We start from the raw sequence: 14,217 nt of genomic DNA on the forward strand, positions 1-14,217 counted from the left end.
TATCTCTCTCTCCCTTCCTCCCTCTCTCTCTCTCTCTTGTTCTCGTTCTCTCTCTCTCCCTCTCTATGTCTCCCTCTCTATCTCTCTTCTTTCTCTCTATCTGTCTCTCTCTCACCCTATCTGTAGCCCTTTCTCTCTTATTCTAACTTGCTCCCACTCTCTCTCTCTCTCTCTCTCTCTCTCGCTCGCTCGCTCTCTCTCTCTCTCTTGCTCTCCCTCTCTCTTTCTCCCTCTCTCTCTCTTGCTAGCTCTCTCTCTCTCTCCCTGTCTCTCACTCTCTTACTCTCCCTCTCTCTCTCTCTCTCCCTCTCTCTCTCTCCCTCCCTCTCTCTAGCCTTCTATCTCTCTCTCTCTCCCTCTTTCTCTCCCGCTCCTTCACTCTCTCTCTCTTGCTCTCTATTGCACAGCCTCTCTCTCCATCTCTCTTGCTTGCTCTCTCTCTCTATCTCCCTATCTCTCTCTCCCTCTCTCTCCCTCTCTTCCTCTCTTCTTGCTCTTTCTCTCTCACCCTCTCTCTTGCTCTCCCTTGCTCTCCCTCTCTCTCTCTTGCTCGCTCTCTCTCTCAATCTCTCTGTCTCTATCTCATGCTCTCTCTCACACTCTTGCTCTCTCTCTCTCTCCCTCTCTCTCTTGCACTCTCTCCATCTCCCTCTCTCTACCCCCTCTCTCTCTCTCTCTCTCTCTCTCTCTCTCTCTCTCTCGTTCTCTCGTACTCACTCAGGTCACTTCTCAATCGAATCAGTGTATTATTGGGACCTTGAGAAGGTCAAGTAAATTTCTTTGGGACATAGCTGTGGTTTATGCTGATAACGACTGGTATGTCCGAAGACAACTTTGGGAGGACATCTCCAGCCACCATACGACTGGCTTGCCTCTTGTGGTTGGGGGCGATTTCAACTGTATATTGGCATAAGGAGAGAAGAAGGGTGGAAGGCCATTTTCTTACTCTCAATCGGCTAGTGAGATGGGGGATTTCATGGTTGCAAATGACTTGGTTGATCCTGGCTTCTCCGGCCATGCATTCACCTGGACAGATAATAAAATGCACGGAGTCGTATCTACTCTCAGTTGGACAGGTTTTTGGTTAACTCGTCCATTCTTGACGATTATCAGGGATTAAAGGTTAAGAACCTCACTAGGCTGGCTTTGGATCACTGCCCCATCCTTTGCTCAATCCAGGAGGGAGGAAGGAAGACCTATTCGCATTGGATCAAGTTTGAGGATGTTTGGACGACTTTTCCTAGAGCCTGGCAACTTGTGCAGGATAAATGGAAGGTGCAAGATACAGGAACTTAAGCATCCAAGCTGCAGAAAAAATGTCAAAGATCCATGAAGGCTCTATTCTTTTGGAGCAAAAACAAAATAAAAAGGCTAAATTAGTTAAAGGAGGAGTTAGATGGGGAAATTAGAATTCTGCAGGAACTTGAATGCTCGCCTGCTGGGCTCTCTAAGGCTCAAACCGAATCTTTGAGGTATAAGGTGCAGCTGTTGAAATCCACCTTGGCTAGAATTATGACATGGTGGAGTCAGCGAGCTAAGGTGCGTTGGATTGAGGAAGGGGATGGGAATACCCGTTTCTTTCGCACTATGGCATCGGCCAGGCTGCGGTCCAATTTCATTGAGCAACTGAATTACCCGAACGGGCAGCCGGCTACGAAGCAAACAGAAATTCTGAGACTGGTCTACGGTTTCTTTGCGCAGAAATGGAACGAAAACCCAATTACCGAAGCTGGATGGCCCTCATTGAATTCTCAGCTAGCTTGCAAAGATCGGTTTGCTGGGCTGTTGGTTGGGGAGGTAACCCATGATGAAATTTGGCTTGCGGTCAGGTCTTTGGGGTCGAACCGTGCACTAGGAAGGATGGTGTAATGGCTTCTTTCTTCAAGGCGTTTTGGGACATTATCGGCGAACAAGTGAACCTGGCATGTCTGGAGTTCTTCTCAATAGGGCAGATGGAGCCGATGTGGAAGGAGACGGTGGTGGTTCTCTTGCCTAAAACTAATAATTTGAATCACCCATCCAATTTCAGGCCGATTAGTTTGTGATAAATAATCTACAAAATTGTTGTCAAGGTCCTAGTCAACCGCATCAAAGGCATTTTACCCACCGGCATTTCTGAGGAACAGGCAGCGTTGGTGCATGGGATGTCGATCTCCGACCACTATTTGCTGGGGCAGGAGATTATGAACAAGTTCAAGGTCTGCAAATCTTCTAAGGGATGGATGGCTATGAAAGCAGATATGGAACAAGCCTATGACAAAATGAGCTGGAGAACTCTGGAATTGGTACTGTTGAAGATGGGCTTCCCTCAAAGGTTTCAATTGTTGGTGCTAAGTTATGTGTTAGCGCCTCGCTTTACTATCCTGGTGAATGGTATGCTCACGGAAGAGATTACAGCTGGTTGTGGATTCCGACAAGGCTGCCCGCTATCTCCTCACCTTTTCATTCTGTGTTCGGAGCTTCTGTCAATGCATTTTTGACAAAACTACCAAGAGCTTGGAGTGCAGATCGGGGGGGGGGGGGGCCTCTTGTGCCCCACCTTCTTAAGGCTAATGATGCTTTATTTTTTGCAGGTGCCACCATCCCCAACGTAAGGAAGTTTTTGACCATTCTTGAGGACTATTGCAGGTGGACGGGGCAGCGGATCAACAAAAATAAATTGGCAATCCTGTTCAGCAGACTTGTGCCCTCTTCTTGTAAACATCGCCTCGCTAGGCTTGCTGGTTGCCGCAAGGTTGATGAAATGGAATATCTTGGGTTGAAATTGGTGATGCGAAGATTGACGAAGGCAGACTTTGGCCCCCTCCTGCAGAGATTGCATAGACACACGCTAGCATGGGGGATGCAGCATCTATTGTTAGCGGGAAGAATTACATTGATAAACTCAGTATTACTCCCGTTATCGGTATTCGCGGTGACCCATACGCTTGTTCCCCGGGGCGTTCTTGCTAAGGTGGAAAGAATATGTAGTCGATTCTTGTGGGACAGAGACTCAAAACACAAAAGCCTGCACTATGCTGCTTGGGGAAGCCTCACCCGGCTGAGGCACCTGGGCGGTCTCGGCTTCCATGCCAGCCGCAACTAGGATGGTCCATTGCGGGCCAGAATTGCTTAGGATTTCTTAGTTAAGCCCCAGAATTTATTTCAAAGGTGTATGAGGCATAAGTACGGGGCATGGCCTTGGCAGCAGGACCATAAATCAGGAGACTCTAGTGGATGGAAGATTATTTGCAATGGGTCTAACAGTTTGATTAACTGCGTTCATTGGAAGGTGTGTAATGGTGTTGATGTTGATGTAGTTAATCACGTGTGGATCTTGGATATTGTTATTTCGTCTTAGCCCACATTCTGCAATATCGAGAGCATTGATTGTTGTTCAGTGGGGGACTTCATCACGCCTGAGTTGAGTTGGAATCGGGCGAAGCTTGTGCAATGTTTTGGAGAACCCCTTTCCGACAGGATTAGCAAGGTAAAAATCTGGTCGGATATTGACGCAGATACGCTTGAATTAATCAAGTGCCCATTGGGTTCATCGGTTTCAGCCATCTGCTATAATTCATTGTTCCAAGGGGAAGAGGACCCGATGTGCGGAATCTTGAAGACGGGTCTGAGACCCCTTGAGCATGTGTTTTGGTGGAGAGTCTACAAGGATTTGATCCCAACCCATACCTGGCTTCACCAACGTGGCCTTGGAGTTGAGGTGCAGTGCCCGATCGACTGCAATCAGCTTGAAGATCTGGATCACATAACAACCCAGTGCCAACAACTCAGAAACTTACTTCAGCGTTTGGGAGAATGGGGGTTTCTTACTCCCAGGTTTTCATCCCTTGATGAGCTTATGATGGCGATGAAGAATGGAACGAGGGCCAAAGCTCGTTGACCTTTGCTGTACTATGTGGTGGTTTACTATAGCTGGGAAAATCGGAATGCGATCCGTCACGACAAGGCCGCGACCCCCACCATTATGTTGGCCGCAAGGTTTCTGGGATCTACCACGCAATGTCTCTTTTCTCGTAACATGGAGCAACGGTTCACCTGTTAACCCTTTGGATTATTACATTTTTCTTCTTGGTGTCCCCCCCTACAGATTGGTTGGAAATTAATGTTGATTGTGCTCTGCGTAGGAACAACGTCGGTCGGATTGGAATTATCATCGGGATGGCTATAGCAAGCTTGTGGCGGCGGCTGGCTGGAGTATTACACATTGGGACAACACTCAAGTGGATGTTATGGCTGTTTACTACATTGAGAAGCTTCTCCTTGATTGGATGTATGAAGCTGATGGGGTTATAGTTGAGGGGGACAATGTGAGTGTGATGGAGTTCATGCACAAGTGCAAGCAACAAGAACAATGGAAGCTCTGACCTGAGGACGGTGATAAGCTAAACTAGTTAAAGGCTTTCCATAAGGTTTTATTCGTTCACACTTATAGGGAGTACAACAAGGCGGCACATTTTTGCACTCAAAGAGCGATTGAGGATAGTTTTGTTTGGGACATTGGAGATAGGCATAATACATGTATTCCTCAAGAGTTTTTGTTTATCCTTGAGGATGATAGTTGTGGTTTTGCCCCAGGTTAGGGGTTTTTTTTATCTTTATTGGTTTTGTAAGGGATTTTAGATGAATGCAAAACAGAGCCCTGCATTGGGCACCCATACCCATACCCACCCATGTACCCACCCATACCCAATGGATATGGGTGGGTATGGGTATGCTCATAGACTTATGGGTGGGTATGGGTGGGTACTCAATATGGTGGATAAGCCTACTATATTAAAAAAGAGTGAAAATTGAAAAATGCATAAACATTATTTTAAAAGTGAAAATGGCATACAGACTATTCCAAAAGAATTAATGGGCTTGCACATGAAGATATTATGATATATTCTCGATTAGTGTGAGATATGTACTTTTGTATCTTAAAAAAGAGGTCTGTACTTTTATATCTTAATATTTTAGTATTAACTTCATGCAAGAAGGAGTGCACCACGAATGAAGAATTGAAGATGGCATTGCCTACTCAAGAGGCGATCGAGCGCGAGCTCAAGAGCAACAAAGACGATGCCGACGAATTTTATATCACTGATAATGTCACAGGGACATCGAATGTTTGGACCAGATTTGGCATCGTCTGCAACCGCAGTGGTGCCACTTCCATCTTACTCGAGCTAGCAGCATGCAAGGCCTGCAAGAAAACGTTTATGCACAAGAAGACCACCGAAACCAAGATGATGGGTTTGCACAAATGCGTCGTGCAACAATCTGATGTCGGAGCCGCCAAATAGTTCTTTAAGAAGCAAAGCATGGGTATGGGTGGGTACATCATCCTGAAAAATATTATGAGTGGGGGTGGGTGGGCGAAGCCAGCTCGCACGGAGCGTGGGTACCCAATGGGTACTCGACCAGGACCCTATGTAGGGCTCTGATGCAAAAGCAAAAGTTCAACTCACCCTATCTCTCTCTCGCTCTCTCCCTCACCCTCTCTCTCACCCTCTCTCTAGCATGCTCTCTCTTAATCTCTTTTGCTCTCCCACTCTCTCTCTCTCTCTCCCTCTCTTCTCCCTTTCTCACCCTCCCTCTCTCTCTCTCTTCTTGCTCTCTCACTATCTCTCTCTCTCACCCTCTCTCTAGCCCTCTCTCTCTCTCTTATTCTCTCTTGCTCTCTCTCTCTCTCTCTCTCTCTCTCTCTCTCTCTCTCTCTCTCTCTTTCTCACCCTCTATCACCATCTCTCTCTCTCTTGCTCTCTCTTCCTCTCTACTCTCTCTCTGTCAATCTCTCTCTCTCTCTCTCTTCTTGTTATCTCTTCTCTCTCTCTCTCTCCCTCCCTCCCTCTCTCTTTTGCTCTCTATTACTTTCCCTATCTCTCTCTCTCTCTCTCTCTCTCTCTCTCTCTCTTTCTCTCTCTCTTACACTCTCTCTAGCCCTCTCTCTCTCTCTCTCTTATTCTCTCTTTCTCTCTCTCTCTCTTGCTCTATTTCTCTCTCGCTCTCTCTCTCTCTTGCTCTCTCTTACTCTCCCCCTCTCTCTCCCTCTCTCTCTATTGCTCTCTCTCTCTCTCTCTCTCTCTCTCTCTCTCTCTCTCTCTCTCTCTCTCTCTCTTTCTCTCTCTCTCGCTCTCTCTCAATCTCTCTCTCTCCCTCTCGCTCTCTCTCTCTCTCCCTCTGTCTCCCTCTCTCTATCTCTCCCTCTTTCTTTCTTTCTATCTATCTATCTTTCTATCTCTCTTCTTGCTCTCTCTCTCTCACCCTCTCTCTCTTGTTCTCTCTCTCTTTCTCTCTCTCTCTCTCTATGTCTCACTCTTGCTCTCTCTGTCTCTCTCTCCCTCCCTCTCTCTCTCTCTCTCTCTCTCTCTCTCTCTCTCTCGCACCCTCTCTGTTCTCTCTCTCTCCCTCTTGAGTGCGTCATTTGTTCCCAATTGTTTCTTTCTCTCTCTAGGCGATTGTTGTGAGAGAATCTCTATGTATGGCGGGAGGTGACCGAAGGCAGGGGAGGTGGTGACGGAAATACTGGAGGCGACGAGCGATGACGATCGGGAGTGGAATTTGGAGGTTCAAAGAAGCAAGGAGAGCGATCTCCTGGGAAGATCGTGGGGAATAATACTAAGGGAAAAAATCGAGATGGAGTAAAACCTGGATCGGAGGGAGCTGTTGAAGGCCGTTGGGAGGCTAAGCCTCGCAATCTGGATTTGAAGTTGCAACAACTAATTGTTAAGGTTGGTGGCGGTCAAATGCGGGATGTTACAAACAAGATGGATGGTTCTCCTCTTAGGATGAAGATAGAGCAGATGGTGAACCCAAAAATTAAGATGTCTCTTAATCCGACGTTCATCAGAAGGGATTCTTCGATGGAGGTGGAAGTGATGAAACCAGATCTGGATTTTAGGTTTTATATGGAAGAATTGTTCGATGTGAATGCAGCTATGCCGGTAAGGGATAGCATGATGGAGGCAATTTTGGAATCAGCTGAGGTGAGGAGTGCTATTCTGGAAGATGTAGCAATGGCTGGTTACAATTCTGCACCTGTTGTGGAAGTTGCTGTTGAAGATGCTGATATGAGGTATGTCAATTATGACATTGGGATGTTGGAAGGAGGTGGATCTGCTTCCAATCGTGGTGTTTTTGAGGTAGATCATGTAGGCATGATCGGAGATGAGCTAGATCTTCTAGGAAATTCAATTCCCTGGATGGCACACTAGGTGGTTGTAATAATGACGCTATTGGTTTCGCTAGCGAAAGTATGGAGAAAGGAAAAGGGCTGATGGGGAATAGAAGCTCTCTGTTCTCAAATGGAGATGGTAATGCCTGGAGCCGGCCAGAGCATATCTCGATCTGTAATCCAGAGGAGATAAATGCGATCTCTGTTGATGAGATCTAGATTGATCTTAATCTGGAAGTTATAAAATCTAATTTGTCTATGCTGGAGAGAGCGGAAGTTGGGAAGATTATGGGGAGAAGGGTGTCCTATTTCTTGCTTAAATCAGAGATCCAGCGCTAATGGGGAAGTTTGGAGATTTCCAGTTGACGACCTTGGGATTTAAATGCTTTGTTTGCGTGTTCTCTTCTATTGAAGCTAGGGATGTTGTCCTTTGCAGAGGTCCCTAGTTCATTGGCGGCAACATTGTTGGGCTGGACAGGTGGACGCCTTCCTTCTCCCCGATTTCTATGGAAGGATTATCCTCCCAGGTGTGGATTAGATTGGTTAATCTCCCGCTACAGTATTAGGACGAATGCAATATTGCTAGAATTGCGCCGAGATTTGGAGTTCCTTTATGGATTGATGCACATACTGGATATTGGGGGAGAAGAGAGTATGCCCGGGTTTGTGTATGGATGAACCTTGCCAACAAGCAGCTTGGGGGAGTGTGGGTGAATTGTATGCATGGTAGATTCTACCAAAAAATTGAATATGAGAGGATTGGGCTTCTTTGCTGAGGGTGCTGCAAAGTGGGACATCGGAGAGAGTTGTGTCCATTCAAGGAGGCTGGTCAAGGGGATAGTGGGAACAAAAGAATGGGAGAACAATTAAAATAGAAGGAGGTGGTGGAAGGGAGTAGCTCGGGAATAACAAAGGGTAGCTCAGGGAGGAATGATTTTGATGGGATCAAGAGGGGCAACCCTGTGGTGATTAAAACAGAGAAAAGTTACCATGATAATGCTAGTGGTAACATTGACAGAACTAAAGGGGAGGAGGCACAACAATCTGTAAATGGAGATAAGGCAGTTAGGGAGGATAGTATTCAGGAGGTGGATGACCAATTGGGGCCGTGGATCCAAGTCTCCCCATGACGGAGGAGAAGCTCTCGGGTACAAGGTAAGGCCAATGAGACCAATGCCAATAAACAATGTTGAAGGTCCCCATTCAGGTTGATTTGAACAAGGTTAAGGAATCACAGAGCATGGTGAAACCTACCCGTAAGAAGATCAAGATGGGCTTGAAAAAACCATTGCCAATCACTCCGGAAATTAAGCCAATTTTACCTAAATATAATAGGTATAAAATTGAGGAAGAGCTGAGTCAGCTGGGACCTATTGAGGAGCTTCCTAGGAAAAGGAAGAAGGATGTATTGGATGAAATTAGCTGTGGGGACGCTTCCCCTATAGTTCATTAATGTCATCCATTATTATCTGGAATTGCAGGGGTGCCCAGAAGAAGAAGACAGGGCATTACTTGCAGAGCCTTATTGGAAACAATGAGGTTTGCTTTCTTGGTTTAGTTGAAACTATGATTGAAGAGGTTGACATAATGGATGTCAATAGTCTTGTTCGAGGGGGATGGGAGTATTTCCATCTTGCTGCTCTGGGGAAATCTAGCGGGATGTTAGCTATGTGGAGGATGAACATTGCTCAATTTGAGATTAATGTCACAAATGAACAAGTGTTAATTGGCAAGCTTGTTCTACCCAATCTTCAGGAGTGGATAGTTGCTCTAGTCTATGCTAATAAAGACTACCATACTCGACGTAGTCTGTCAAATCTGATTAGTAATAATGTCAATGGGAGTCTCCCGGTGATTGTTGGGGGAGACTTCAACTGTTGCCTTGATCAGGGGGAGAATAAGGGAGGTCGAAGATACAGGTACTCAGTGGGAGCTCAGGAAATGGATGAATTCATGGTTGATAACGACCTGCATGATTTGGGATTCATGGGGCCCAAATACACTTGGTCTAACAACAAGAGTGGATACAGTAAGGTGTGGGTGAGGCTGGACAGAATTCTTATGAATTTTGAAGGACTCCGTTTAGCTCCAATGGCAAATGTTAAGCATATGTTATGTTTAACGTCGGATCATTGCCCATTACTTTTTAGCTTAAATCCTAATATCCAGAAAACTATGGGGAAGTGGATTAGATTGAAGACATCTGGATGTTGTATCCGAGTATGTGGCGGCTTGTGTGGAAGAACTAGACTAAAGCAGATTATGGGCAGCCTGCTGACGTTCTGAGCAGGAAGTGTCAGAGAACTCTACGGACTCTATTTTTATTGGAGTCGTAATAGGCTGAAGGAGTTGGGGGAGCTCAAGAATTCTTTGGAGGCACGTATTGAGGAGCTTCATACCACTGATTGTAGTCTGATTGGGCTGACGGAAGAAGAAGACTTGGAGCTGCTGCAAAAGGCGATAGAACTGAACAATACGTTGGCATGTATTGCCACTTGGTGGAGACAAAGAGCGAAGGCTAGGTGGATTAATGAAGGGGACACTAAATCACACTTTTTTTCATTCAACTGCATCTGCTCGCAGGAGGGGCAATCGTATTGGAGAAGTGTTGAATTCCGAAGGAGAAAAGGTCACTGAATTGATAGCTATTAAGGATGAATTCATGGCTTTCTTTATGCTCAAGTGGAAGGATAGGAAGATTTGCTTGGACCAATGGCCAGAATTCCAAAGCAGTGATAGAATACCTGAGCTGTTGAGTATAAGCTTAAAGGCAAAGGTTACCGAAGAGGAAATTTGGCAAGCTGTTTTTCGAATGGGGAATAATAGAGCTCCGGGATTGACGGTATTACTTCTTCTGTCCTTAAATTCTATTGGGAAATTATTAAACATGAAGTCGTGCGTGCTATTGTTCATTTTTTCAATACTAACTCCATGTGTGAGAATTGGAAAGCCACCATGGTTATTCTTATCCCAAAGACTGATAATGCTGACCAGCCATCTAAATTTAGACCTATTAGTCTTTGTCATCTTTCTATAAGATTGTGTCTATGATTCTGATTACGCGGCTTCGGCCGATCCTAGGGAGTATTATTGGTGGAGAATAGGGGGAATTTGTACAGGGGAGATCTATTTCAAGGCGTGGGTTGATTGCTCAGGAGGTGATGTGCAAATTCCAATACTCATTCCAGAAAGCTGGGATGATGGCATTAAAGGTAGATATGGAGCAAGCATATGATTGTGTATGGCTTGGGAAACTTTGCAAATATTAATGACAAGAATGGGATTTCCAAATCGTTTCATTCAGTGGGTGATGCAGTGCATAGTCAACCCTCGGTTTACACTGATGATTAATGGGAATAGAACGCCTTGGATTTATGCTAGAAGTGGGCTCAGACAAGGATGCCCGTTATCGCCTTACTTATTTATTCTTTGTTCTGAACTTCTAACCAAATCTTTCAGGCAGAGGGGAGATCAGATTGGGATTCAAATTGTCAAGAATGCTGAGAAAATATCGCACCTGTTGTATGCCGATGATAAACTGGTGTTTGTGGAGGCAAATAGAAGGAATGCCATTCAGATTATGGGGATTTTGGATGATTACTGTATGTGGACTGGACATAAAATCAATAGTGGGAAATCGACAGTTCTATTTAGTAAGAGATGTCCAAACTAGAGGAAGAGAACGATTGCTAAGTTGATGAGGTTCAGGAAGGTGGAGTCTTTTGAATATCTTGGACTGCCATTGGTAATGAAGAGGCTTGTCACGGCTGACTTCTCCAAAGTATTGAAGATTTCTTATGATAAAATAAATGTGTGGGGGAAGAGGCATCTGTCAATGGCGCGGGCTTTATTAACCAGAACTTCACTCTTGCCTGGTCCAATGTACTTGATGACCCACATATGTGTTCCTAATGGCATTCTTAACGCCATTGAGAGGATGTGTAGGAGGTTCTTATTGTAGAAGGATCCCAACAATAGAGGTATGCTTTATGTTGCATGGCGGGAGTTGTGTCAACTGAGGAATCAGTGGAGACTTGGATTCCACAGTCTTACCTTATGGCAGAGTTCTCTCAGAGCTCAGTTAGCATGGTATATGATTGAGAATCCTAATATGTTATTGTACATAGTGTTGAAATCAAAATATGGGGATGATGTATGGAGCTTTAAACAAGGAAAGAATGTGTCTAACACGTGGAAGGTGATCCAGGATGGAGCTTTGGCACTCCGTCCCATTTTAAGGTGGAAAATTGGAGATGGCCGTTAGGTCAATGTGATGAGAGACGCGTGGATACTTGATCGGAGCATTGCTCGTTGACCTACATTTGTTGATGTAAATGAATTGGAAGATGCCAAGGTATGCAGTTTCATGGATCAATCTTTACAATGGAATAGGACTGCGGTGGAAGAGTGCTTTGGGGATATAATGGCCCAACATATTATGGACATTAATACGAACTGGGAGAAAGGGGGTGATAGTCCTTTTACGAAGATGGGTTTCCCCTAAGATTTCCCTCGTGGGTGCTGAGTTGTATCCGAACCCCAAGTTTTTCTATTCTGGTTAATGGCCAGCTCACGGATGAGATTACGGCCGGTTGCGGATTCCGGCAGGGATGCCCGCTCTCACCTTACTTGTTAATTTTGTGCTCGGAGCTTCTATCGCACTTTCACCAAAGATTTCATGATCTGGGAGTACAAATCAGGGCAGGGGGACCTACTGTCTCCCATCTCCTTTATGCTGACGATATTTTATTTTTTGCAAGTGCTACTATTCCTAATGTTAAGAAATGCTTGTCTATCTTGGAAGACTACTGTGCTTGGATTGGGAAGAGGATCAACAAGAATAAATCTGCAATCCTATTCAGCAGATCCACCTCCTCCTCCACTAAAGATCGCCTTGCCAGGCTCGCTGATTGTCGCAAGGTTGAGGAGATGGAATATCTTGGGATTAAATTTGTGCTAAGAAGGCTGAAGAAGGCATTCTTTCGCCATCTCCTACAGAAAATTCGTGCTCTCACTCTTGCTTGGGGGATTAGGCATTTATCATTGGTGGGCCAGATCAATATGATTAACTCAGTTTTGCTTCCTCTATCTGTGTACGTGATCTCTCATACAGTGGTGCCTAGAGGTGTTCTTACTGAGGTGGAGAAGATCTGTCGCAGCTTTCAATGGGATAAGGACCAAAACCATAAAATTTTATGCTACGCTTCGTGGGAGAACCTCACTAAACCAAGGCAAGTAGGGGGTCTCAGTTTTCATGCCACATTCAGCTGGACTGGTCCGTTGCGAGCTAGGATCACTTGGGACTTTCTAAATAAGCCTCTAACCCTACTCATTAGATGTTTGAGACACAAGTACGGGGAGTGTCCTTGGTTGCAATAACAATGTCGTGGTGATTCTATTGGCTGGAGGGTGATCTATAGTGGGGCGAATAGCCTGGCCAACTATGTCCGCTGGAGGGTTTGTAACGACTTGGATGTTGACGTGGTCAATCATGTGTGGATCTTCGATATGGCCATTGCTCTATGGTCTACCTTCTGCAATATTAAAGCCGTTGATGGCTATATGGTGGAAGAGTTTCTCATGGTTGAGAAGAGATGGAATAGACCCAAATTGTTGCAGTGTTTAGGAATTTCCTTGGCGGACAAAATCTGTGACATCAATATCTGGACTAACCTTATTAACGATTCCATAGAACTTATCAAATGCCCACTTGGCTCCTCCATTTCGTCCGTCTGCTACAACTTCTCGTTTCAGGGAGAGGAGGTTCCAATTTGCACTATCATGAAGCTAGGATTGAGACCACGTGAACGTATCTTTTGGTGGAGGGCTTACAAAGATTTAATCCCAACCTGCACATGGCTGCATCGATGTGGGCTTTGTGCGGATGTAATATGCCCGGTTGGCTGTCTTCACCATGAGGACCTAGACCACATCACAACCCAATGTTGCAGCTCCGTGATGTGTTGCATTGCTTGGACGGCTGGGGCTTCCCCACTCCAAGTTGCCTTGAAGAACTGTATCAAAGCCAAAGATCACTGGGGCCTGTTATAATGCGGTGCTGTCTTTCATTACTGGGGTAATAGGAATGCAATTAAGCACGGTAAGGCCAGGAGCACTCATACGGCATTAGCCATCAACATACTCGAATCCATCACTTCCACTTTTTTTTCAAAATGCCTGGAGCAACAGTTCACACTTCAATCCCCCGGATTGGTTTCTTCTTTGTCGTGGTATTCCCCCCTTCGGGTTGGCTGAAAATTAATGTGGATGGGGCTTTGGTTAGGTCCAATGCTGGTGGGATCGATATTGTCATCCGGGATTGTCAAAGACACTTGGTGGAGGTTGCCGGCTATAGTATCACTCATTGGGACAGTACACAGGTTGAGTTGATGGCCTTTCACTATATCAAGAAGCTCCTCTTGGATTGGGTGTTTGAGGTTAATGGGGTCATTATTGAAGGGGACAACACAAGCGTGGTGCAATATATGCAGAAGTTCAAGGAACGGGAACTATGGAAACTTTGGCTAGAGGATGGTGATAAGTTTGTCTGGCTGAACTAATTTCACAAGGTCCTTTTTGTTCATACTTATAGAGAGTTCAAAAGGACAGCTCATTTTTGATCTCAAAGAGCGATTAAAGAAACTTTATTTTGGGACATAGGTGACGCGGCCAATATATGTATTCCTCATGATTTTTTGATCATTCTTGAGGATGATGGTTATTATTTTGCCCCTACCTACAGGATCTTTGGTTTCCTTTTTGGCTTCCCTTTGATGAATTGGTTTTTGATGAATGCAAATGCAAATTTTAGCTCTCTCTCCCTCTCTCTACCTCTCTCTCTCTCTCCCTCTCTCTCTCCTATTCTCACTTTCTCTCCCTCTCTCTTGCTCTCTCTCTCTCTCATCCTCTCTCTCTCTCACCCTCTCTCACTATCTCTCTTTAGCTCTATCTCTCTCTCTCTTGCTCTCTCTCACTCTCTCACTATCTCTGAGCTTGCTCTCACTTGCTCTCTCTGTCTCTCTTCCTCTCTCTGCTCCCTCTCCTCTCCTTCTCCTCTCTCT

General features: G+C 45.3%; 2 protein-coding genes across 2 annotated transcripts; both read left to right on the forward strand.

Annotated features, from left to right (window-relative positions):
• The first annotated feature begins 964 nt into the window (after nucleotides 1-964).
• Nucleotides 965-1,869, forward strand: LOC110102390. Its single transcript, XM_020830720.1, has 3 exons — nucleotides 965-1,054; nucleotides 1,114-1,275; nucleotides 1,381-1,869. Exons 1-3 carry the CDS (start codon nucleotides 965-967, stop codon nucleotides 1,867-1,869), a joined length of 741 nt encoding a protein of 246 aa, XP_020686379.1.
• LOC110102382 lies at nucleotides 1,869-3,085 on the forward strand. The gene is made up of 3 exons (XM_020830713.1): nucleotides 1,869-1,982; nucleotides 2,073-2,373; nucleotides 2,574-3,085. Exons 1-3 carry the CDS (start codon nucleotides 1,869-1,871, stop codon nucleotides 3,083-3,085), a joined length of 927 nt encoding a protein of 308 aa, XP_020686372.1.
• The last annotated feature ends 11,132 nt before the right edge of the window (nucleotides 3,086-14,217 follow it).

Source organism: Dendrobium catenatum, unplaced genomic scaffold, assembly GCF_001605985.2.
Source record: "Dendrobium catenatum unplaced genomic scaffold, ASM160598v2 original_scaffold_50655, whole genome shotgun sequence".
Taxonomy (NCBI): Eukaryota; Viridiplantae; Streptophyta; class Magnoliopsida; order Asparagales; family Orchidaceae; genus Dendrobium; species Dendrobium catenatum.

Excerpts from the sequence above, each read along its gene's own strand:
- LOC110102382 (XM_020830713.1), top strand. The coding sequence starts at position 1,869 with ATGGCTTCTTTCTTCAAGGCGTTTTGGGACATTATCGGCGAACAAGTG. Across the intron at positions 1,983-2,072 it reads TGTGGAAGGAGACGGTGGTG|GTCCTAGTCAACCGCATCAA; the intron begins GTTCTCTTGCCT and ends ATTGTTGTCAAG. Across the intron at positions 2,374-2,573 it reads CTTTACTATCCTGGTGAATG|GTGCCACCATCCCCAACGTA; the intron begins GTATGCTCACGG and ends TATTTTTTGCAG.
- LOC110102390 (XM_020830720.1), top strand. The coding sequence starts at position 965 with ATGGGGGATTTCATGGTTGCAAATGACTTGGTTGATCCTGGCTTCTCC. Across the intron at positions 1,055-1,113 it reads ATAATAAAATGCACGGAGTC|GGATTAAAGGTTAAGAACCT; the intron begins GTATCTACTCTC and ends GACGATTATCAG. Across the intron at positions 1,276-1,380 it reads TTGTGCAGGATAAATGGAAG|TTAAAGGAGGAGTTAGATGG; the intron begins GTGCAAGATACA and ends AGGCTAAATTAG.